Raw genomic sequence first — 26,299 nt, 5'->3', positions numbered from 1 at the left:
TGAATGGGACGTCTGTAACTCCTGACGTAGGTTCTGCAGGAGGTAGTTGGTAAAACACTTCATTTATGACTCCTCTTGAGGTCTAGGTGGGAGAGAGAAGAATTACACCCAATCACAGAAATGCAGGTGCTTACTGAATTTTACTGGTAAGCTTAAGTTTAACTTTAAGCTGGAAAAAGCTCTTCATTCGTCAGCCCTTGCCCTCTGGTGCAGTTCTCTATTCCAAAGGAAAAGAATTTGTGGTCAGAACATCAACTTGCTGATTTCAATTAGAAAATGTCATTCTCTTCAGTAAAAACAGGATTACTCCTTAGAAGCATCATGAGCTCTGTGGAGAAGTCCCTTATGAACGGGATGACTAAATAACCATTGAAAAGGGTGTAAAATCTTCCAGATTCAAGAGAAAATGCTCCTAAGGCTCCCTTTCTATCTGGCAGCTACAGTTTTAAAAAAATCCATGCTTCTTCCATACTGCTGCTGTGAGCAACCCTGGGTGAGTATGTGTTAGTTTGTGCATGCTCTGCGCCAGACATACTGAATCCAATGTGGACTTCTGTGATTGCCTACCCTAGGCAATTCATACTAGGAACTGACAAATGATTCCCTGTGGGAAAAAGCTCAAACCTCTAACACAAATTGTTTTCTGGTCTTTGAAAACTGACGATGCCCTTTAATCAAATCTTTGTCATTTTCTTGATTGCCACAAAGGCTTTATACAAAACTTTTCAAAAATAGGACCTGAAATTTCTCCGTATTTGCTAATGCCTAAAATGTGGGGCTAGAAATCAAATCAAATTGTGCCACACTTAACCATAAGTCTCCAGTTTGGCAATGTTGCTGCACTGTATGAATATATGGCATGCATGCAGGTATACCAGACTGCCTTACTGGTCCAGCTCTGTTGCTCAGACTGCTGCAGGGAACTCACTGCCAGATGTGCTAGGGCTCTGAAGGGAGCCCGGTGGGACTGGCACTCCACAGGGACCGGCACAGCGCCGTGACTCCCCTGCATCTGTTTCTCCTTGCAATGCAAGTGTTGTCCCTTATTTGAATCTATGTTACGATAATGGCAGTCCCCTCTCTATTCCTTTTACAAATGTATGTATGCAACTGTGCCACTATAATATTGACAGCTTAAAGACAATTTTAAAAAATGACTACCCCAAAGCACATAAGGAGATCATTGTTAATGGGACCGGAACAGAGACAGACATTGGATAAAATATACTAGAAACAAATAGTGTACTGTACTTTACCAAGTTGCCACTTCCTTGAACACATGGTCTCCATCATCCAGATAGGTAATGCTGGTTCAAGCATAGCAATAGCCATGTTTGCAAAACAGATTGAACCTTAGAGAAAGAACAGGAGAAAAAAAAAGTAGAAATGATTTCTTCTGACTGTTAACAAAAAGCTATACAAAGAATGGATGCTTTTACAAAAACATTGAGCTCTTTACAGTCCTATTTGTTACGTGTCAAATGTTGATTAATGTTAAATAACAGAGAATGCAAAACCACTTAAGAGTAACTTCCTATATATTTCAATTCTCCTAGAAATTCTACAATAAAGGTTAAGCTATTTTCATAATGTGGAAATGAGGGGAACAGAGTCTGCAGTGAGCATGATGACATTTAGAAAGTTCATGAGGTCTCACTGTTGTACAAATGATAAACTAAAACTACAATCCTTTGGTCTTTATCTCTAGTCTCCTGGGGCAAAAACTGAGCCCCCTTGTGCAAGGGGCACCAGCTTTGACCCCATTCCTTCGTCATTTGAAAATGACTAAGAAGAGAAATAGATCTTGATCCAAAGAAAACCCATGAGACAACCACAAGGATGTCCATCCCCTACAATAGGAAATTTGGTGAAGAGATCCCAGAACTAGCAGCAAATAAGTCTGTGCAACTGAGCAGCCAATAAATGCGATTTGGCTGAATTTGCCTAGCCCTATGAACTTCAAATGCTTCCCAATCCCTTTTGAATTTCAGGACCTTTATTTGTTCAAATGCGAAGCAGTGAAACTGCTGATTCAATCTTACCAGCTGGCTCAGCTCTGTCAAAGCAGAATTTTGTTTCCTGCACTCCACAACCTGCAGATTGAGATTCCAGTGGTTTTATGTCAAGTTCATCTCTCCTCAGTAGCACACTTCAGCTGCAGTGCCGGGATTATTAAATCTCAGGGTATTTCTTTTGATTCAGGGTGGCTTTCTCACTTCCTCAAAAGAACCTGAAGTAGCTAAAGCCTAATGCAGGGCAACAGGATGCATCCCCTCTGCTAATCCTTTACAAAACGTCTTTCAAGGGGGTTTGGAAGTCACTTCTAGAACTGACAACCTCAGGCATGTGTTCCCACTTTTCTTTCTAATATTTATAACCTCTGAAATTTAGGAACATATTCAAGACTCCTACCCTAGTTTACCATCCAAATTTTACTTTTAAAAAAAGCTTAATTTGTCTGAGGTCAGTGAAATATTATTTCTCTTGGAATAAGTTCCTCCTCATACAGCTCAAAACAAAATGAGCACTGATGTCACTCTTTGTTCAAACCTGTCAGAATATATTAGATTGTATATCTAAGATTTCTAAAATAAACTTTCAGGCTGGCTCACTCCCTTCCTGGGGCAAGCAGGAACAGTTCAGCACTGCTTTACGCTAAAGATATAATGTTATGTCTAAAGCTAACCTTTCCACTCTGTTGCAGGCTTCCACTAGTAGAGTGTCTATAGCCAACCCTACAGCTTTATACCTAGGGGTTTCCCTGCTCCAAACCAAAACTAGCCAAGCTTGAGCAACTTCTCTGATACCAGAAAACCACTTTAAGCCACACAAAGTGCAGCCAGAGAAAGCAGTGCAGTTCTAACAGAGGTTGTAAAGCAGCAAAGATCCTGTTCTGCTCTTAACAAACTTCACAAAAGTCCAGAAATGGTGTGCATGCAGTTATGTCTTGCATCCATTTGCCGTTAGGACAGAACATCACCAGAGTTTACCAAACTCAGCAAGTACCCCATGACAAATGTATGTCAGATCTTTAGGACATACCTCAAGAGAACAGTAAGACCCTAAGATGGTACTCTGCAAAATAAGTGCAAGGCCCAACAGAGACCATGCTACCTTACTGAAGTTTCATCAAAAGATAATGAAATAAATCTTGCCTCTATACTACATGGGGTTGACCTCTCTTAAGAAAGTCATGTCTCAAGGGCATAATTCCTACATTGTTTCTCACTTAAATTACATTAAATGTTCTGTAAGTGTGGCACTGCTTACATTCCAGCTGGATCCCATCTCCATGGCTGAGAACCCACTAGGCTTTTGGCCCAGTACCATAAATATCACCAGTATTTTCTTGTAAAAAGGCAGATACCCAGTGAAAAGATGTCAGGCATCTTCTCAAGAACGCATGTGCTCACGATGATATCTGTCAACTTATGCAAGTTCTGGTTTTTGGATTTGATAGTTTAAACTAACTTGTCTGTCAGGGCAACTTTGTCACCCTGTAGCACCTAAAGCTTCTTTATTCCCTGTCAACGAGCTCTAGCTATGAGAATTATATTGGCTTCATTCATTGAGCTCCAACTAGCAGTGACAAAAACCGTCGGTAATGTTTCTTTTGTCTGGGTACATAAGCACTGATAGCACTGAGAGATGTCATATCTGACACAAACTATGTAGAAGGAGGCTCATATTTTCCCTCTGCTGCAGAGTTTTTTGCATGAACTTGTATCATCTGCATGCTGAAACTACAGGCGGAAAAGGCAGAGGTTTCCAGTTGTGTATCTCTCCTATATCACATTCCAGTAGTTAAGACTAGAGCATTTCCTAGTCTCCTAGAGATCTAAAGGAGGCTTAATCCAGAAAACTGGAGTTGCTGACTAAAACAAAACATCTATGTGGACCCACCATTCATTTGTCCTCACAACTACCTGACCTACATCACTGAAGTTTCCTCTAGCTTTTCTGGAGCAGGAGTGGTAAGAACTACTGTCATCTCTCCCCGTCCCTTCCCCTGTCACTGGTTTTCAGTTGTGGTTAACTAGTCAGCCCACCAGAGATGCAGTGAAATTTTTATTGAGGTAGTTAACTGGCTTAAAAGCCAATCAAACCTTGTAATCTCCCTGAGCAGTGCAGATCTGATGAGGCTTTTAACCCTTTCCCTCTCTAATCATTGTATCTGAACATTCCCTGTAGTCTTGCAAAATAGAAAAAATACCTGTTTTACATATGGAAAAAATATGTCGTGGAGAGACAGTTATCATCTCAAGACATCAGAATATGGAGCTAACTCTGCTCCTAAACAACCACTTACCGACCCTTTCCCATTAGCATCAGAATCCAAAATTCGCATCTGAGAACATAAAGTAAGGAAAACATCTACCTCCTCGGGGTGTAGGAGAGCACATGGAACTTTCAAACCCCTTTCTGTGTAAAAAATGACAGCTTCAAAAGTGAAGCAATTATCATCTAAACAGTGTATTTCTGGTATATTTGGACTGATGTGCACTGGTAGGCAAGAGAAAGACTTTAGATTTGGTATTTGGGGTTCAACTCTGCTTCTACAGCCTTCTACCTAACAGTGAATTTGGTCTGCAAGGGAAATAAAAGCTGGGAGAAGAAGGGGTGGGGGTTACAGAACGTATATATCATCCATATTGTCAAAGTGCTGAGCAGTCTCTATTCCGGAAGACAGTAATGCTGGATGTTGTACCTAACCCGGGGTGACCCAGCTGGGCTACTGACAGCACTGGTGGGACTTTATCATATCCTTGGCACTGAGGCATGGTGGGAGGGGGACAAATGACCCGGCATAATTGGAGAGCATGGAAAGAAATGCAGCAAAGAGAGTTTTTACATTTCTGCCCTTCTGTACATCCTTTCTTTCCCTCCCTCCTGTCATGCCCAGTTGCACTGGATCAAAGATGGGAAGGGGAATTGGGAAGCACCAGCAGTGCTTACAGGCAAATGCGGGGAAGAAGAGGGAAAAAGAGCCAGGGCAATAGGGAAAATGTCTCTCTGACACACGTAATCCTGATTCCAGGCTACCTATCCTGAGTCTTTTGCACCAGTCTGGCTCTCAGACTGGTTGCTTTAAAGCGCCCCTGAAACATCAGCTGCAACAGCTTCTCAGAGAAGCGGACCTGCAGAAATTGAATACCATGCAAATATGTTAGAAAATGGAAACAAATTCCATCCCTGCTCTTAGCAGACTTGGAGAATGGTCAAAACAAAGCAGCACTTAACTGGTCATGCAAAGCTGAGTTTTAGCCAAATCTTAGTCAAGCAAAGTACCCCTTTCAAATCTATCCTCTTGTCATATTTTGGGGTTTAAAACAAGTTCTGTTACAGATTAGACCTTGACAGGGATTACATTACTCTCCAGATACCTACTTTATATGAACCTTATATGATGAACCTTACTTTGCAGCACCTTCTACTAACCACTGTAAGAGACTAGATACTGAATTAGATGAATGATAGGTTTGATCTCTTATGACAGCTGCTGTCTTTGCTACTCTCTTCCCTCAAACACTCTTGTTCTACAGCAGGCTCTTTTAATGCTTCAAGAATTTCTTAAGCCAAATCATTTGTAAAACTTTGATCATATCTTGACCAAGTGTCTAGTCACAGAGTTAAGATAATGATAATTCTCTAAAATCACTAAAACCAGAGAACCCAAATAATGCCTGTAAGATTGCTTTGTAGGACAATTAAGTTACAAGTAAAGGAACACAATTGTAAAAATTATGATGTGTTTTCAGGTATTTGAAGAACATAAAAAAGGCCAGCCTTAATTACAGACTTCTTCATAATAAATGTTCAGTGAAATGTGATGCAAAAAGGCAATCTTCTCTCTAGACAGAAAGAATCATCAAACAAATGATAAAAATAATACCAAATGCATTTCACTATTCAACCCAGACTTTTTGTCAAATATAGTCCATGCTCTAGAGACTAAACTCACATCCTCTTCAAAGGGAAACAAAGCTCAACATATTTCCTTATGCCTGTCTGGGGTGTGCTGGCAATTCGTCTATCCAAATGCCTTAGCCCTATTCATTCACCGTATAGAAAGTTCTAGGGTCACATCTCAGTGTGAGCAGCAGTTCCTTATCATAGCAAGTCACTGCAATTCCCTAGCTTTCTCCAAGTTAGACAGACACCTATATTTCTAACTTCCATCCTATTACGTTTCCAGTGATGTACTAATCCTGTATTGCCAACAAATGATTTTGTTCTTTGAGCTTTATGTAAATGGAAACCGCAAATGACATTACAGTTAAACTAGGTTAGCCTGAGGCATTCTGGGGTGCCAGCTGTAACACCAACAGGCAGTAAAGAAAAAGAATCAGGTACCTGCTGCGATAATGATGTAAGGGTCCTTCAAGAGCGTCAGTAACGGTGTCCCTTTCTGACTCTATGAAACACATAAAAGCTTGGGTTTATGAAAGGCGAAGCATTATCCGTCACCTGAAGTGTTTTATGTTAAAACTTACTTCTGCTTGTGCTCTGGATGGCTGTAGCACAAATAATTGAACAGCTGCAAAAAGAAAGCAATGCTGTAACATTTCTTCAAGAAGGTGGTTAGATGGTAAGGCATGGAAGGAATGTGCTAGATGGAAAAATTGAATGTTCATATTTACTGACCTCCATCTAACAGCGCTAGTGCAGCCAGCACAAGGAAAGGAGAACTCTTCCCCACAAACTCATACATGACGCTCCCAAAAGGTGGGCCCACTGAAAGGGAGAAATAAAGGAAACATTTCTGCAGCCTTATTCTGACTGCAAACACATAGCCTTTTCAAGGGTTTGGGCATGCTGCTATCAACACTTAGTGACTAAAACCCTCAATTTAAGAAAAAAACACAAAGTTCATTGATCTCTGATCACAATGAATAGCCGTATTTTTAACTCAGAAAATACTGTTTCATGAAAACAAAATCCAGGCATCTCAGACACTACTGTCTGACATAGTTCCAATATGAAACATCGGGCACCAGCCAAGTCCAGCTTGCTTTACTCTCTTTACTCACTTCACTCCATTAATCTCAATTATATTAATTCTGTGAGTCAAAAAAGCAGGATCTGGTCCTGGAAGCCAGCAAGGATCAGACAGTGCTCCTGAGGCGAGCTTCGTAGGACATACTGAGCTTAGCACCACCAAGCTGAAACTGGATCCGAATGGGGCCCAAACCCTTTAAAGTCCTGCATTCATCTCCTGCATTTAAAGATTTATGTGAGTAAGAACACAGCCTGTAGTCCCTGTAAAGTCTATCAAAGTCATGAACACTAACCTATAGCACTAAAACCCAGTGATATAACTCGGTGAGCACAATAGCTCTAATTGATTGCTAATCACTGGACTGAGCACACTGGTAAGAGGAGATATTCTGAATCAGGAGATAATTGGTAACCAAGGTTTGAAAAACTTCTGTGCATCAGAAGATATGTCTACGTTTAAGAAAATGCATCTGCCTAAGAAATATATATCTGTGTAAAAAAACTTATTCTTAGCATGCACCAGTAACCTAATCTGGAGACAGCATGATAACACTGCACTTAATCAGAATCTTCTACTGCTTTCACTGGTCACAAACACATGTTTTGGGGAACGTCGAGGGGTTTATTTTGCTGACAGAGTCTCCATCTCACTCACCTAATACTCCCATAGCAAGACCTCCCAGTGCAATTCCCATTGCGTTGCCTCTCTCTTCATCATCTGTATAAACACTGGCGAGCATACCCATCCCTAACATTAAAAAATATATATAAACAAAATTAGGCAGCTGTTTACTACAGTCTTTTGTCATCATTTGCCACCCCTACTGAATATTTGACAGAGATGACAGCAGGTATAGAAGGAAGCTGTATATGTAGCTCCTCCACATGGAATTCATCTTAAAGCAAAAGAGAGTTTGGCAAGTGCAAATGGTCTCTAAGATCATGTTCCATCATGTTCTGTCACTCAGATGGTTTAATAACATCCTGATTTGCTAGATTCTGTCTTTGTCACATAGCTTTTAGAAGATATTTTTCAACTAGGTGAAACAAAGCTTTTGACAAGCATTCACTGTCTGTTATTTATACTCCAGTGCTTGACACGAAGGTCTGGTGACCACTCACACATATAACTGTGGTCAATAGAAGCTATGCTTTGAACATAACATATTATGCGGTGCTGATTACTTTGAAAAAGAGTATTTGAAGTTCAGCATCCAAAATTAAAAGATGGTTTTGACCTTTATCTGCATGTGCCTCACTTCTGCATCTGATGATGATAAGCCTTCATTTCACAAAGCAAAATATGAAACCAAATTCATTTATGTTTTTGTGAAGTACTCAGACACTGTAGTCATAAAAGCTATAGAAGAGTCCTCATAGAAATTAATAAATCTGTTTTCAAATCAAGGTTTGAGTAGAATTCAGTAAATAAGGTCCACAGCTGCATGGTGAACCAGAAGGAGAAAACAAAATATATTGATCATTAAGTGAATACTGTCCATCATGTGCATCAAAAGGGCAGAGATTCTAAGTGAATGAACATGCTTATTAAAAATTGTAGATCACATCAAATTGTTAGCAAGAACTCTTGGAGAGCGAGTTAGAGAACAACATCAGAATTCACAGTGAATTTGTCACATTTGGAGAAATAATCTGGAAAAAAACAGGATTCAATACAAAGAAGAAAACAGAGTTTTAGACTTAGATAATAATGATTACATACATAGATACAGGATGGTAAATGACTGGTTGGCAACAATACTACGTAACAAATTCTGAGCGTTATAACAAATCATAAGCTGAACATGAATAAGCAACTGTTGCAAGTAAGATGAACTATGCTTGTCTGTACAATATGTAAAGTAATTCTTTCATTTGGGCTGGCACTTAGGAGGTATCAGAGCTTCTTCTGAGTACTGGGTCTGGTTTTGGTACAGCATGGTAAGAAAGATGGAGGTGACTGGAGATTATCCAGAGAAAAGCAATGAGGATGAGCAAAGGTTTAGAAAACATTATCTATGAGGAACAACTGAAGGACTTTGCATTTAAAACCAGAGAGGAGAAAACTGATGGAAGTGGCCTTCAAATATACAAAAGAACCACAAAGATAAAGGAAACAAAGTGTCCCTCACGTTCTCTCTGGGCATGGGAATTAGAAATGCATTTTAAATGAGAGCAAGCAGGCTTTAGGTGAGAGATCAGAGAAAATTTCCTAACACTAAGCATTGTTAAGCACAAAGCTAGATGTTGAGGGAATTTCTGGAAACTTTTGAGAACATGCTTGTCAAGGATCCCTCCGGAATGCCAGACACACAGCTGATCCTGCCTGATCCAGGTCCGACCAGGAAGGGGCTAGACCAGATGGTCTCTTGGTCTTTCGTCCTCTCTTTCGTAGGTTTTTGAAAAAAAGTCATGTGCTCATATAAGAACTGGATCTCACTGGGCATACTTGCACAGGGACTGAATTAAAGCTGAACAATAATTTTGATTCTGGCATGTCTTGACTTTGAAAAGTTTGAGCTGCAATCTTAAAAAGATTGTTTAAAATCTATTCATTTTGTGTATGACCACCCATGCAATTTTCTTGTTCCTTTTTATAGGGGCAAACTGGAAACACACAATATCACACAGCATACAAAGGACTCTTGCACCAGCAGATCCCTTTATATCCATCACACTACATTTAACAAAACAACTGCTATGGGGGGCAGACTCTAAACTCCTCTGTAAGTCAGGTCTATAGATAGCACTAGCGAAGTGATTTCCTCAGACAGCTGCTGACCGCAGAGGGGTGGAGTGATTGGAAAATCTCTTGTTTTGTAACAAGTTCTACAGGGAGAGATGGCAGATTTTCTTGTCCTCACCCCTCCTGCCTGTCTTTGCCTTCTCCATCCCTGGTTCTTCATCCCATTCCTGCCTGCTCACTTAGCCGCATACCCACTCTTCCAATGACTCATCCACTCTTAATCTCTCTGCTTAACCAGTGTTGCACAGCTTCAAACTCATCCTAACTAGAAAGTGCTTCTCGCTCGCAATTCAATTGCTCACTCTGGGGCGCTGAATATTCCCAGCTGCCCCAAGCAGCACTGCCCAGACATGGGCTGGAGCAAAATCCATGCAGAGGGAATTTGGATGGAATTCAGCTGCCAAATTCTTACTGAGTTACTACAGAGTGCATATGATCTCTGTTTATAGACCAGTCTAATTTGGAAGAAGGAATTTTCCTGAGGAAGCTAAAGGACACACTCTTGACAAAAGGCTCTGTTGAGCTCCCCTCCCAAGCCAAATTCATGTTCCTGCTGCCATTGTAGAAAGTTTTTCCAATAAAAGATTGTGAAATGTTCTAATATGAACAAAACATATTTTCTTTAGCCTCAGTCTCAAAAATGGTTGAACAATTTGGGCTGAAAGCACATACTCCATTTCACCTATTTAAAAAAAATAAGAATCATGAAACAGATACCTAGTGTAGGAAACATGAGTCCAAACTGGCAGACGGAATTATAGGCTACTGAAAACAACATTTTATAACAGAAATTTCAGTAACAGGCAGAGCTACTAGTCCCAACTATAATAAGTACACACGTAAGTTCCTGATGACCTTTAAAATGGCTAAAAATGAATTTAGAATGTTGAAGACACACATGCAGAAACCCCAGGGAGAGTGTAGTTCGTTTAGCTTTCTACCTTACAACAAATCAAATACCAAATTCTGAAATGACATTTGCTTTTGGGCTTCTTTATATGAAAGAAGCAAAAAAAAGTGAAATTGATTTAATTGAATAATTCAATATTAATTATTGAAACTGCAGACAATATACAATTAAGAAAATGACTGTCACTAACAACGGCAGAATCAGTGATCTGCATTTCATTCTATTGTACATTCTCTTACCTGCCACTGAAGAACAAGAGGAACCCACTCCTTGAAGGGACCTTGCAATAAACAGTAAGGTGTAGCTGCCTGAGAAAGCAAACACTACAGAAAAGATAGAGATAGATTTTAAAAATTAGGTTAACTCTAACTAGGTTAAAAAGTTAGATTTCTTTAAACTATCACAAAAGCTTCATGCAATTTAGTCAAGCATTTACAGTGACTTGTATCACTTTCAATGCTAACTGCATTATTTTCTCTTATTGCATTTTGATTTGTCAGTGCTGAATTGTTCTTAGGCGTCAGAGCCTCCTGGTAACACAGAATGCAAGCATACAAGCAGTCTTAACTAATTACTAAGTATTAGATTATATCCTTATATTCAGCTGCACACAGATGGAGTAATAAGACCTCTCCTTTCATGCCTGCCTCCCCATGTTGCTTCATTTAAGGGTGCCTAGTTTGAAGCTCCAGGCATTTCATATACTCCTCGCCCAGCGCCCCCGCTCCCCGCCGTGTTTCCTTCAATAAGCAAATAGATGGAGAGAGGGTTTTACAATGGTGTTGCCAGCTCCACACTAGATGTGTAGCACAGTTGGCAACTCCACCTATACAAGGGCTGTAGCAAGTTACTGATGCTCACAGAGGCAGAGCACCAGAGAAATTGCACCTGAGGAGGTGCCTCTTGATAGTCTCCAGAGAGAATTTGCCCAGGATTCTCCTCTCTGCCTTTATCTGTTATTTAGGACAAAGCCCCTGACTGCTGCACTCTGTAGTCTGGCTAAATTGCCCATTCACAACCCTGCAAAACCAGTGTGTCCCAGAAAACCAAGTGCATCTCTCTGTGTTGAGCCTTTGTCATGGTCAGTTCCATTAAATCTGGGGTGAGTTCTTTAAACTCTTTTTCAGCTCTTACCTATTGGTCACCTAAGGAATTTCCCCAGACAGCTTATAGCTGGGGGAAGCTGTTACATGCCAACTAAACACAAGATCCATGTGCACTTCTCCCACCCACGCTGCTGCATTATGCCTCTCAACCTTTTCACCAGGTCTTACAAAAATCCCTACTCATGTGGAGAAAAAAAATAAAATAAAGGAAGAAAGGATGTCAACAAATTAAGACAATTTCCCTCTGCCCTGAAGTAGGCTTACTGCTCTTATATTCTTCCCAACCAAAATTTGTCTAACATGTTCCTAAAATCCAGCAGTGCTGGAGACACTACAACCAGGTAATCTTTTCCAGCACTTCACTCCCCCTGCCGTGTGAAATAATTTTCTAATATTTAACCTAAATTTTCTTTGATGCAGTTTTTAAGCTCATTATTCCTTTTCTTACATACAGTGGGCAAGAAAACTGTTTATTCCTTTCCTTTTTGTCATAGACTTTAATATGTCCTACATCTGCTTTCTTAAGCCAGTTCTTTTAATCTTTCCTCACAGGCTTCCGATGATGTTCTCATGTATCATCTCTGTTCAATGATTGATGTTCTCCTTTGTACTTTTTCCATGTGTGCTATACCTTTAAGTGCCATGCCAAAACTGAATATAAAACACCAGCTGATGCCTTATCAATGCCATTAGAGTGGACAAATTATCTCAGCTTACTTGCAGGCTACGCTCCTGTTTGCACATCCCACTGTGATGTTTAGCAACTTTATGACACTCTTGATTCATATTCTGCATGTGATCCACTGCAACCTCACAATGTTCTTCTGGTAAGCTCGTACCCTAGCTAGTTGTTATGGATCCTGTAAAACGGTCCTCCCATGGCTGAACATTTTATCAGTTTAAAAATGCCTGAACACCACTAGCTTCAGATTACAAGAATCTGAGAGGAGGACGGGGCTATGGAAGAGACCAACCCATATGGGCTAGAAGGTGGAGGAGAGTTTCTTGTCTGTAAGAACATACTTCTCAAATCGTACCACCATCCATTAAGAGCAGCCATATGTTTTCCTTTGAAATAAGTCCCTCTAAATCAACAAGAATGGCTAGTGATAATTATTGTAGATCATTTATTTTAAAGGTGCATCTGAACTGAATCAAATAAATGTGGACACTTACTGATTGTTGACACAAACATGATGCAGAAGCCAGCAAACAGCGGAATCTGGTAGCCTATTCTGGAAAAAAAATGAATACCCACATTTTTGGGATCATTCCACTGACATTTTGAGCTAGATTTATTCAGTTGAGTGCTTTAGAATTGCATACACACACACAAATGCAAAAACCCAACCTGCAGTTCCTTTGTAGGTTTTGAACTATTTATACTGGACCATATGATCAAAATAGCCTATGTTACCAGTGCCTTCTGCTGTCTGTACAGCAGACTTTTTATCTGAAATCCCTGAAAAAAATCCTTCTCACTTCAGAATCTGATAGCCCTGTTCTCCTTTCTCCACAATTGTTCCAATGCAGCCCCGCTGGGCATCCACGGGGCTGCCAAGGATATAAGAACAGAATATTTGTCTGAGCATGCCGAACTTTGAAAAATTCTAGTAGTATTTCAATGATCATCTGTTTCCATCCTCATGAGACAATGACTATAATGAGACATTGTTAACCCACTGGCTTTTTTCTAGGAAAATTTATCATGAGCTTTGTTGGGAGTTCTGCCTAAGTTAGTAGCAAGCACTGGAAGAGTCCCAGAGTCTGAGAATACCATTTTTGCTTTTCCATAATTTTAGGAGTAACAGTGGAGCTGATCAAAGCTTTCTTCATCAGCCCACTTCTTCATCAGAACTCAAAATAGTCTGTAGAAATGCCTGGTTCTTATTAACATTTTCAAGTTTCCGTGAAAGAAAGGGTTTTCTGTTGGAAAAGCAAACATATTTTTTTAGGCAGCTAAAAATTGAAATATCAACAAAAAAAATTACAATATGTTATTTTTCATCCCATTACAAATCTACCCTAGAATCAAAAATGTTACCCAGTTAGTTCTAAAGACATTCTTTATATTCTGTTCAGCACGCTTTATTAATGGCTTTTTTTTTTTTAAGATTCTACATCTCAAATGTATTCGCAAAGACATTACTTAATGGCCTAATTCTTCAACAGTGGCCAATTCTTTTCAAAGAAATACCGATTGACTTCATTTTCCAATGATTTGGCAGTATTGGGCATTTATACTGGCAGGATTGGTTTATAATCTAAGTAGGTCAGTCAAATAATGGAATGGTTTATAATTACTCTTTATTTTTAGTAATACCACAGTCTTGAGATATGTAGACCAACTGCTGAGTTTTAATTTTTCTTAATATAAGTTTTGTACAAGTAAGATTATTGATCCTCTAGAAGTCATGGTTGTTCTTGCCTAAGGGAAATTCTTACCCACATACAGCTGACATCTGGTTAAACATGCAGATTACCTTTTTCTGCTCGATCTTAGCAAACCCTGCTTCCTCCTAAAATAGCAGCACTAATTAGATGGCAGTTGTTCCGGCACAAATGTCTAATCCACAGCTGCATTCCCTGATCTGTCCAATAGGCATTAAAGAGCACAAAGTTTTTCTTGATCAGAGCAATTAAACTCCTATATAACATAAATAATCACAAAAAGGAGAGGCATTACTTATAACAGTCAACTATTCAGTGATTTCGCCCTCGTTCCTGGATCATTCTTGTTCTTGCCACATGAAATCTGTGAGTATGCAATTTCTGCTTCACTCCCATGAAGTAGCATGCTCCAGCACAGGTATCGCCTCATTTTTGTTCCTCTCTGTGCATACAATACAGAAGAGTACTATACTATACACTGTATATAAATATTCTTTTCTTTCTATCACAGTCAAACTGCTCATTTTCTTGAGCACTTCTTTAAAAACACTTCAAGAGACTTGCTTGTTCATTGGTAAATTTGAAACGGCTGCAGAATCCAGCATGTTTCAGAAAGGCTATCTGCAGCTAAAAATGCTTCCAAGCAGCATTTCTGACTTACAGAACAGCCGGAGTCCTTAGTTCAGGAGGGAGAGGAAAGGCTGCCACTGAGGGGGGATGCCTAAATTACTAAATCAGTCCGTTGCAGTGCCAAGTTGGACCCAGACTGCAAGACTGTTTGGTAGTGAATGATACTCATTAATAACATTACTCAAGGTAAGATAAACCATTGATGAGTACTGTGCTGCAGTAAAATAAAACTTGCACTGACCACCAGATTAGGAGCAGTGGATGATTAGAGCCTAATAGTCTGTTCATTACAGTACTGCAAATCCACTGATCTCAATGCTGTTACTGTATTGCTATCGAGGCACCACTGTGCACAGCACTTGCTAGGTCTGTCTTTGGTTGGCCTTCTTCTTCACTGCCAGGAAGACTGGGGAGGAGGTGTGGCAAGAAGAATATTTTGATCAAGGTAATGGACCCGTGAATTGCCGAATCTGTGTGAGGCTAAGGAAGAACATGCAGGGACAGCAGTCCAGGTAGTAGTGTGGTTCCTGCACTCTCCACCTAAACACTCCACACACTAGTGCAGGGCAGGTTTTGTTCAACCTGGATAACTGATCATTTCCATCACCTTCCTAAAGAAGGCTTCCATCTGAACTGAACTGTAATTGAGCAGTTATAAATGCTATTATATGCCTCCCTCTCCCTCACTCTTTGTACGTATCTTGGTGATAAATACATCATGATCCAGGCCTCAATCTCACTTGCAAATGGATTCAGATCTCTACTCAGGTTGGCTGTAAAAATGATGATGAAAATATCGGTTCATTTTTTAATGAATTTTGAGGTCATATTTGAATAAACACAATGTTAAAGCCATATTATTTTTCAGACTGGGAGAGAGCGATACATGGCAGATGAGACCCTTACTGACATTAGTGGATTGTCTGGCCAGCACCTGGGCACTAAGCCTAAGCCATAGAGCTCAGTGACGATTTGAAGAAAATAATGGATCAAATGAGTCAGTCACAAGACGCATAGCAGCTTGTTGACCACGTTCTTTACTGTCCAGTATTAGGCAGAGCCTTGAATCTCCCCTTGTGAATACATCCTCCCCACAGAAGACGAGTGCCCCAGATTAAGTGTTGTGCTATTTTGCATAGTTTCTTATCAATCTCGCTACCATCACAAACATACTGTGAAGCCGAGCCATAAAACCATATCAGGTCTGCCCTGAGGTAGTGCCACTATGAGAAATGTGTTGCTCACCTCCTATGGCAAAGACACGACCTGAGCTTTTCATTTGCTATGACTTTCACCAGCATTTAGAGGCAAGGTAGATTGTACTGTTTCATGAATTACAAACCAATTCGCTAAGACAAGTGTGCATTTGCCTTGTATTCCATTAAAAAAGCTGTGTTTTAAATAAGAGCTATTGTTTAGCAGAGCTTACTTCTTAAGTTAATTTTGAAATTTATTTTTACAAATCTACACCTCCAATTGTTTTAGAAAAAGTGAAAAAATAGCCTAGAAAGTTTTCAGAAAAGCTAAAAAAGAAACATAATTATGGGCACAAACTAGTGTGAATGTAATACCCTATTGCATCGTACACAGACTCCAGCACTTAAAGCTACGGTGTACTTTAAGCGAGTAACTCTATACTCCTTCAAAACTCTAAATCACTCCTAAGTAATACTGTTCTTTCACTGAAAAAATAAAACCATGGCCACTACATACTACCTGAAAAGAAAACTTGATGGGTATCTTAACAAACAGGTTGTGCACGTTAATTTTTAACAGCGCAACCCATTTTCCTTAAGCTGTGATATTTTGATGAAATTTTGCAAAAGTAGTAACAACAATAATTTTCACTGAACAGTTTATCAGTGGTAAAGTAGAGACTTTATGAAGATAACTGAAGCATCTCCAGTTTCATTTACAATAATCACAGCGGTCACTTCTTTTTAACCAAACATACACTTTGTTCTTAAGAAATGCCAATTTTAAGGGTTTTTTTTTTTTTTTTTTTTTGCCAATGACTTCTATAGTTAATTGATAACCATGTTAACTGGTATTTTCCACTACGCATTTCTCAGAAGAAAGGCAGATACTGGTATCAAGATACAAATAATGCATGAAAGAAACACAGTAATCCTTAAATCTAATTTAGGGCTACTGTGCCATTAGGATGCTCATTTCTCTCAGTAGGAAAGAATATGTTTGTTGCACAAGAAGCTAGGGTGTGACTTGTCCTTGATTATTCTTTTCCCAGTTGTTGGGCATCTGAACGTGTGACCCCTGCCACGGTGACTGCAGTCACGCGCCCAGCCCCGTGCAAAACCCTGCAGGAAGTTTCTCAGCTGCTTCTCCCTTAGGAGTGAAGTGCATCACTCCTCACTCATCCGCGACACCTTGCAGCACCTCCAACGCTGACCCTCGCACGAGCAGCACCGCTACTAACAGCAGCAGAGGGAGGCGATGCGGGAACACCTGCGGCAGCACTCCCGAACCTAACAGCCGGCATTTCTGCCCCAGCAGCAGCCACCCTGGCTGCTCGCCCCGCCGGCTCCGGAGGAGGGGTGCTGCCCCGAGCCTCGCCGCGGGCAGTGCAAGCCTCCGGCCGTGCGCCGCGCAGGCAAAGGGACAGGCATCGACAGCGATACGCACACCCTTACTTACGCAGATGCCTACCACAGAAAAAGCAGAGATTACATCTAGAGTATGACGTATCTGCAATATTGAGAAACCATGTGCAGCATGTTACTTCTGTTTTCCTAGTTTGGCAGTTGGTGGAAATTATAATACGAACAGCAGAATCCAGAGAACAGTAAATATATATAGGGCAATTATTTAGACAGTTAATAAAAACAAGAAGGATACCTAAAGAAATATGAATAGATGATACATCTTTACGTTACCTTGCCTGCGGGTGAGCTATCCCATCCTCGAAAAAACAATACAGGAAATCTGGGTAGCAAAAATTTGTTTCCCTCTTTAACTTGCAGACACGTTTGTCTAAAAGTAATTTTGTAATGGCATACATATGTGTGTGGAGGTGGTAGGTAGTAGGAGACACAGTGAAAGCAGAGAGAAATGAGACTATTTAATTTAAAGCTTTTGTGTTTACCCCAGTTCCACAGATTTAGTACAGATTTTGAATTTATAACATTTTGAGTCAAACAAGTGCTTATCCCTCAAGTGGATACTCTTCCATCAGATTAAAATTAAACACTCCGTTTAACCATCGCAGGGCATAATCTGTAAATTCTAAGAAAAGAAGTTTTGACTTCAAATGCAGAAATATCTAATATTTAGGTGTGTTCGTTGTTTTGGTTATTGCCACAGCATTGATTGCTCGAACAAAAGAAAGTGTTTCACAAGGACAGAAGGTGGACTAATTTCCACCGTACACTATATTCTGAGAAGAAATTTCTGCTTCATAATAATAGCTTAAATAAGAAATATGAAAATTAGTGATCTGACTAAATACCATTTGGAGTTTACTTTGTTCAGAGATTGACCTCATATTCTCGTGTATTTTGCTGCAAGAAAGAACACAACTTATGTGGGGAACAGGTGTGTAAAATACTAACAATAAAATCAAATTAATCCTATAAACACCAAAATTTAAAATGATATTATGGATACTTTTAAATCTCCATGTGAACACCATTAGTGATTGGTTTGTTTATTTCTTTTTTGCATGTCATTGATATTGGTGGTTATATCCCTAATACTGTTCAAACAGATCTTCTGAAATGTAGCATTCAGTCTTACTTTGTTCAAGACATCATATACATGCAAAAAAGTAGAGAGAACAATTTGAAGGTTAGATTAGATCATGTACTGATGTAAATCCATGTAATCCATTGAACTCAGTGATGAGCATGGCATCAGCAATCTATCTGAGAGACTTGGTCACCTTTCATTAAAGGCCATGAGAATTTCCCGCTTGGCTGTTACCGCAGTGTCCCAGCACACGATTCAGGAGCGTGGACTACCAAACTGCGCACTGAGCTGTGAGCCTCTATGAGGGGAAGGGAGAAATCTGAACAGTGCCTACAGTTTCAACATCACATCTGTGTAACTTAAGTATAACAGAACTACCATCAATTCACAGTGCTTCACTGCCATAAATACTGAGCTATAGTGTCTTTTGGCCTCACACACTTGAGCAGTTACATTATGTGCATTGGAGAAATTTTAACATAATTTCAGTAAAAATTTCTATAAAGACCTTAGAACTCTGGAGTTAGACAAGAAGTGTATGATACTTGATGATACTTGTATGATACATCAAATGGCTTGTGCATAGCTTGCCATTTTATCTTGGAAAAGAGGAGGCATTTAGAAGACAAGCTTATGAAACATATTTCACTAAAATATTCCTCTGGATAAAGTGAGAAGTGCAGTAAGTCCTTCTACAAATTTTAAATTTCCACAATGGAATTTTAAAATTTAAAATACTTTGTCTGAAACACTAATCCAGAATAAAACATCAATATAAAATGCTAACTGAATAACATAACAGAAATAACATACCTGTTTGTCAGGGGCCCTATGAAAGGGTTAGTGATAAGCTGAACTGTTGCTTTTGAAGCAAACAACAGACCAACTTGAACATTTTCATTCAGCAGGTCCTTATCTTCCTTTGGGCAATCAGATGGTGAAATAGTCACATTCACTATCATTTGTTCTGTCTGAGTATGATGCAGCTCTCTTGGTCTTGTCATATCAGATTCATTTCCAGTAAGCATTGATGAGTTGTCATAATAGGAAAAGATACTCTGAAAATTGTCCATTGTTGTTGAAACTATGTTAGGCTTAGTAGTCTGGATTTCTGTTGCATTTTTCTCATGTTTGATGCTGTAAAGGTAACTGGGAATTATCGGCACTGGAAAAACAAATAGAAGATATTGGCACCTTACTATCAGGTTATTTGTTACTGGAATCACTAAATTTTCTTCTTTGCTTTATCACCGGCTTTCCTGTAAAGAACACCAGTAAGGGTTTTGAAGGCCTGAAACAGAATTAAAAGTTTGCTCAGAAAATAAAACCCCACACACAAAAACTTGGAAGTAGTTAAAACAAAAAGATCTTTTCCCTTAATATTTATTTTTTGCCATTTTTAATATAAAGCTTTCTATACAGTCATCATTCAGTAAGCAAAATTTGAGAAGTACCAAAGATGGTTTGTACATCTTTTTGTTGCACATTACTGCATAAATCCATCTAGTAAGCTGTGAAAACATGGAAGCTAAGAAAAGCTTTAAAGCAATTATTAAAACAAAGTATTAAAAAAGTAATAAAACAGATTTATAAAACATGCCACAAAAATATTGCATAAGCAACAGCCATAAGAAAGAAAAATTCTTAACACTCTGATGTTCATTACTCTGAACTGATACATTGATAATTACATTTCTAATTCTTTTTTGAAAATTTACATTTAAAAGATCACAAAGAACTTGTTGAACATGAACCTATGTTATATGACTTAAGATCTTAGCTGCAACTTAAATACATTAATATGTATTTCAGAAATTAGTATTTCAGAATTAGTAAAAAGAGATGGTTCATTCTACTAGAAATTAGTGACTGAACCACCAGTTGTTGTCTCACCTTCTCACTTGCTGAATAAGTCCAATCTTTCATTAAGTCTGCAAACTGAAATAATATAAAAGGGCTTCTCACAGAAATATTACTGAATAAGCAATGAGATGTTAATAAATTTATAAGCAAGTATATTCATGTAAAAAATCCAAAACTGACCTGCCAGAATATATATCTAAATATTTTTGTTAAAGTCTACGTTGTAGTATCAGCCTTTAAGTATCAGCCTTTAACCATGTGTCTGATTAAAACGTGACACCACAGCATAGCCAGAGAGCCAGCTCTGTAGAGCCTGATTCACTTCTTCGAGAAGCCTGTGCATGTGTGCGCGTGTGCACATCCATGGGTCAGCATGGGTTCTCTGAACCCTTTTTAAAATTTATACAAGTATACAAGACCAATTACTGAGGACTCCTGAAACCACCAGTTATGAGTAGATTCCTAAATTTTGACACTATGCCACCGAAGACAGTAGAAGTTTGCACCTTAAACTTTGATAAAAAACAAGGATTATTATATTAAAGCAACTCATAGAAGTGCTTTTCTTAAAACCCATTTAGATTGTTTTCTTTTTAATCTATCATTTTAAGACCAGTGTGGGGGAAAGGGGGACTATCACAAGGAAACATACATCTCAAATGTTATCTAGCCTGCTCTTTCAGTTGCATGACCACAGGAGAAACAATTTGATGACGAGCTAAAAATACTGTTATCTGTCATTCTCTGAAGTATTAGTGGCTTTTAGTAGAAAAAAAAAATATGAAGAGCTTTTTGTACAATGCTTATCCTGCAATTAATATAGCATAAAACAAAACTTTGATATGCATGACTGTGCTTGCAATACCTGGAATAACACGCATGTTTGAAAATGACTGCTTGAAAATGGTTAATTTGAAAGCGAGCATTAATCATTGGGGGGAGATGTAGAGACCTGGTCTGCACATCTGTCACTAGACGTTATTTCTGGCAGAAACTGGAAGAAAAAAATACTGTACGTACCGACCACCGTCAGCAGCATGTTGTCCAGCAGCAACGCGATGAAAACGATCAGCAGGATTAGTTTTCTGGACTGCCGGCTGTCCCTGAGCCAGCGGAGGACGCCGAGCTCCCCCCGAGCCATGGCTGCGGCTCCCGGCGGTGGCGGCCGCGCTGCAAACACACGGTGAGGCCCCCGGGGCACAGCAGCCCCCGCCGGGGCGCCCGAGCAGCAGCTCTGCGCCTCCCGCTGCCGCCCAGCTGGCGAGCGACGCGCTGCGCTGCGCTGCGCTGCGCTGCCCTCCCGGCTCCCGCGGGCGCGGCGGGACCCGACCGCCCCGCGGCTCCCGGCGCCGCCCCCCGCCGCCCCCCGCGCCGCGGCCCCGCCGCCCCCAGCCCGGCGCCGCTCCCCCGTGCCGGCGCGCTGCAGCCCGAGGGCGGAGGCGGGACCCGGGGTGCCCGCGGCCGGGGCCGCGCGCGGAGAGCGGCCGCGGGGCGGAGAGCAGCGCCGGGGGCTGCAGGCGGGCGGGCGGGCCGGGTGCCTGCTGCCCGCTCTCGGGCGCACCCAGGGCTCTGCGCGCTCCGGGAGACCGGGCGGGAACAGCCGCGCGGGAGGCGAAAGTCAGCGCTCGCGCGTTTGAGCATTGAGTAAGGGAGGCCTTCCGGGGGCAGACCCAAGTGGTACCGCTGATTCCGCTCCCGAAACCAGGTATTGGCACTACCTGGCATTTGAACTGCCCATTTCTCTTGTCCCCGCTGCACGGAATTCCAGGTTTATCACCCGGTTTCTTACCTGTGGCATTTGTTTGTCATCATTATGAATTTGCGTTCTTTGCACTTGGTACTAGAAAAGAGATTGTATGCTTTGAACTGATCGAGAAGCACCTTTTAATTGAGATTTGCATTTTTATATAATACTGTCTTTCAGACCATGCACTACACGGTTATCTTTCAGTCAATCAGTACTGAACTTTGTGAACTATTCTTTGCTTCATTTTCTTCACTTTGCTTCACTTTTCACAAAGCCCACCAAATTCGAGGGAACTCTCTTTAATGAATTTAAGGATGATAATGGATTTCCAGGATCAAACATCCAACTTAAACTGGTGACAGTATTACTGTGAAAATAGTTTATTTCTTTAACTAAACTGCATGATGTAGATGTTCACTAGTCTAGTTGTGTACCTTTTCAACATGATGAGTTTTCATTAATAACACAGGTTTCCTCTGAAGTGGTGTTCAAAGTTATGCTAGTGCTTCTGTAGCAGCACTCACTTCATCCTGTAGAAACAGTTTCAAGAATTAATTAATGACATCTACACTGTGCAATTTTGCTCATGTGAGTAACAGTGGGAGAAAAACCTATATACACGGTCCACATTGATCTCTTAGGCCCTAATCCACCTCTGAATGAGAAGATCTAACAAGCCTTGGAAATGGGAATAAATTTTTAACACAGTGCAATTATTGACTTTGCACAGATTTGTCTAAAAATAGTGACAAGGAAGAGAGGATTTACTGATAGCATATTTCTTTTTTGTTCTCACTTAAGTAGCTTGAATTTTATTTCACATTGCCACAAGGTATTTTTTTTATATATCCAGGAACTGTTACACTGGTACATGATGAGTATCACTAATGGCTATCAATAAGCTACCGACTCTTGCATGGGGGCTTACAAATAGTTTGTATTTTCCTAACTTTCATAACCAGTAACTTCAGGAGTTGGGCACATTTATGTTTAAAGCTAAAATTCCAAAACAGCTTCTGTTTCTGTACTCAGAGTAAACAGAAAAGCATGCTCTGTTGTACTGTACTGGGGAGAAAGGTTTGGTCCTCCAAGTATCACCTCCTGAAAGCACTCATTCAGCAAATTACATGGCTCAGCTGAGAACTGTGGCACCTGGTAGGAGAAGAAGCACGTGGGCCTTGGTGAGTAGCAGAAGCAGCACTGATGTGGAGTGCATTCCAGTGAAATGTCACTAGCAATATTCTACCAGGAACACGAGGGTTCAGGCATTTCGTATTCACAGCAGTTCAGAGGAGAGGTAACTGACAGCAGCGCCGCTGTTTCTGTCACCTGCCGGAATGAAGGTGTGGAGAGAGCGAGATGCTTTTCCAGCCATCTCTGATGAGGGAGATGATTATAGACGTACCTTGCTTCTCTCTGTATATCACCTACGTGACAAGTTGACAATGTCCTCAATAAAAAAGACCTTCTAAAATTGTTCTCCTCTTCCTCTGTCTGTCTGTGTAATGCTGCTATTCACACTAACAGCATTTGGCCACTGTGTTTTGCTAGTGTTTAAACCACTCCTCTTTTCGCCTGTCCTAGTTCCTCTTGCCTTCAGCCAGTTGATTGTTAGATACATAATGCTAAAATATCTACACAAAAACATGCCTGCACTTTTAGCATGGATGAGCATGAGAGCATTCGAATTCATTAACTTGCATGTAGGGATGTCTAATAGTGCACAGATATTATTGCTTTATTAATCCAGCCAATTAAACTGTGGTTACTTCTAGGAAGTAAGCAGGTCGGGAACCCACTAGGTTTCTGCTGTGCAGACATATGATTGTATTCATGCAAATAACTACTCCTGCACAAATATTTATGTATCTTTAACAAGTGATCTTTGTGCCCGTGGAAGAATAAGCAGAAAAGGAATAGAATGACAGCCAAATTTGCAGCTACATTTGGGAAGCTGTTTATGAATTGGTTTTCCTATTGAACTTTTGACTATTGGACTATATAGTTCGGCTATATTTTTGATTATATAATATAAACTGTTGATTATATAATATAAACTCACTTAAACTCACTTAACAGTTGTTAAGTGAGACTGGTCAAAAAGGAGGAGAAAAAAGCCATGGGATTTTTTCCTATTCTTATCTGTGTTTTCAAAAAAACAGTTGAGCAAAATTTCATACTGTGAATAATGCTGGTCAACTCCACTTTTTTGTAAAGTACTTACCTTTTATTTTCCTCATTATCCTTTATAGTATACACATGCTTATTATATCCATATTGTAATACTGTTGCTTTATTAATTTTTAAAAGTTGATATTTATAACCTCAGAAATAACTTTTAAAAGCATACACTGATTTAGGAATCCAAATTCTCAGAAACGATGTGAGGACTTAGCAGCTCAAGTTCCATTGACTTGCATGGTAATTGTTGACACATTTTTAAATTCTTTGTAATTTGAAGGGATTTGGATTCCAAAATGGCTGAAGTCATTTTTCGTCCTTTCCTTTATCCAGAGAAAGATACCTGTGATAAAGGTTGAGACTGTTGCATTACTACATAGCCATGAGAGACTGCAGTACTGAGGAAGGGAGATCTTCCTAACCTGAACCGCGCTCACGCGGCAGGGTGTTCTCCCCAGATTTTCCCTGTAGTCAGCGAAGAGAAAGGTTCCTTCAAAGAGCAATTCAGAGTCCGTTAACTGGGGTCCTTCCGAATGGTCCTGCATAAACCTCTTTCATGAGTTAGGTGACTAACATCAGATTGTATGAATGCTCCCCTCTGAATAGAATACCTATAACCCATTAGGGCATGGACTAAAGACAGACTGCACATCACAAAGTCTGTAATGCAGAAGATGTTTTTACATGGTATCTGAATCTTAGACTTTGGCAGACTGAATGGTAGACTTTCCTGAGTCATCTCTATAGTTCCACAGAGTCTGAATAGCTAAATAATACTTAGCAGTTAAGATTTTGACCTCAGCTGAAATTTTCTCCAAGGCAAGATATCTTGTGAGTATAGCTGGATGCTGTCCTAAGAAATGACACAATGTTGTTACCAGCACTGGGGAAGAATGTTATTTTGCTGGGGTTGCCTTAAGTGCTGAACTTAAACAATATATAATTCTCACCATCCAGGCTGAGGAATGCACTGTCTTGCCAGCTCTTGTAGGAAACTTAATCCTTTTTAAAGCTGTATGTCTTTTAAGATTTATGTTTATTTCTAGAGCTTGCAGTTTAATTTGCAATAATTCATAGTTATCTTAGCTTTCTATATGAATTAATCATTTGCAGTTATTGCTATTGGGGAAAATTCTCCTTGCTATAAATACTTCTTACAATTTAAGTTGGAAGACATACCTGGCAGCTTATGTTTTACTAATAACAAGTAATATACTTAGCCAGCTTTTTCAACCTTTGTAGCTCTCTCAAGACTTTTTTTTCTTTGTGCCCAACAGTCATGATACTAATTACTATGTAGTAGGACTGCGGGGTAGCTGGATCCACTGAATAAGACATCTCATCTTCTCCAAGCATTTAGGTTAGGCATTGTATTTTAAACTTCTGGCATATAGCCTATGGTGAGCGTCTGCGTCAATGCCTGAATACGTATATATTAATATACATGATTGTTCACTGTGTCATACAGTGTTTGGAGGAGAGAGAGAAAAAAAAAAGCAGAAATCTTGTGTGCCTCCTTGAAAAAAAAGCAGTGCATTGATTACTCTCTTCTGCACAAAAGAAAACAGAGTATGCTGAGGGCCTGGGAAAAGCCCTCAGTGCAGCCGAGCAAGCCTATCCAGCGCCGTACTCCCCCGACTGTGAGGGAGGAGAAGGTTTCTTCCCTCAGCCAGGATTCGTGCAGCCAGGACACCGTGGAGCCGGACAGCGGGAGCTCCAGCTCGTGCGGGACAGCCGCTCTGGGCTGAGGGAGGAAGGGAGCCTCTGCACAGCAGCACGGCCACCCCTGCGCCAGGGGATCTGCAGCCCTGCCCTCGTCAGCGTTCGGGAGGGGCATGCAGCCTGGGCAAGGAGTGCCCTCGTACTACTAGTACCCTGGGCAAGGGCGAAAAAGCAGAGATGGGGTATAAATGCGTACAAAGAAAGCAGAATTTAGGAGTGCTAAGGGGAGGAACTCTTCTCAACAGCCCCAGTCTCCCAGTGGAAGAAGAAATCAATTGGAATTAGATATCAAATTACCT

At 40.3% G+C, this 26,299-nt stretch overlaps 1 protein-coding gene across 1 annotated transcript in view; it reads right to left on the bottom strand.

Annotated features, from left to right (window-relative positions):
- SLC18A2 (solute carrier family 18 member A2) overlaps positions 1–21,604 on the bottom strand; it is a 32,836-nt gene extending 11,232 nt beyond the window's left edge. The window contains exons 1-9 of the mRNA XM_026096142.2: positions 21,371–21,604; positions 19,301–19,652; positions 12,938–12,996; positions 10,895–10,978; positions 7,655–7,747; positions 6,646–6,735; positions 6,495–6,538; positions 6,355–6,415; positions 1,257–1,352 (exon numbers count right to left, since the gene is read on the bottom strand). Coding sequence (XP_025951927.1) covers positions 1,257–1,352; positions 6,355–6,415; positions 6,495–6,538; positions 6,646–6,735; positions 7,655–7,747; positions 10,895–10,978; positions 12,938–12,996; positions 19,301–19,652; positions 21,371–21,491 — 1,000 coding nt within the window. The 5' untranslated portion in view covers positions 21,492–21,604. The remainder of the gene's footprint in view (positions 1–1,256; positions 1,353–6,354; positions 6,416–6,494; positions 6,539–6,645; positions 6,736–7,654; positions 7,748–10,894; positions 10,979–12,937; positions 12,997–19,300; positions 19,653–21,370) is intronic.
- Between the last annotated feature and the right edge of the window lie 4,695 nt (positions 21,605–26,299).

Source organism: Dromaius novaehollandiae, chromosome 6, assembly GCF_036370855.1.
Source record: "Dromaius novaehollandiae isolate bDroNov1 chromosome 6, bDroNov1.hap1, whole genome shotgun sequence".
Classification (NCBI taxonomy): Eukaryota; Metazoa; Chordata; class Aves; order Casuariiformes; family Dromaiidae; genus Dromaius; species Dromaius novaehollandiae.
The sequence above is the reverse complement of the archived record's forward strand: the minus strand, read 5'-3'. Positions and strand labels throughout refer to the sequence as shown.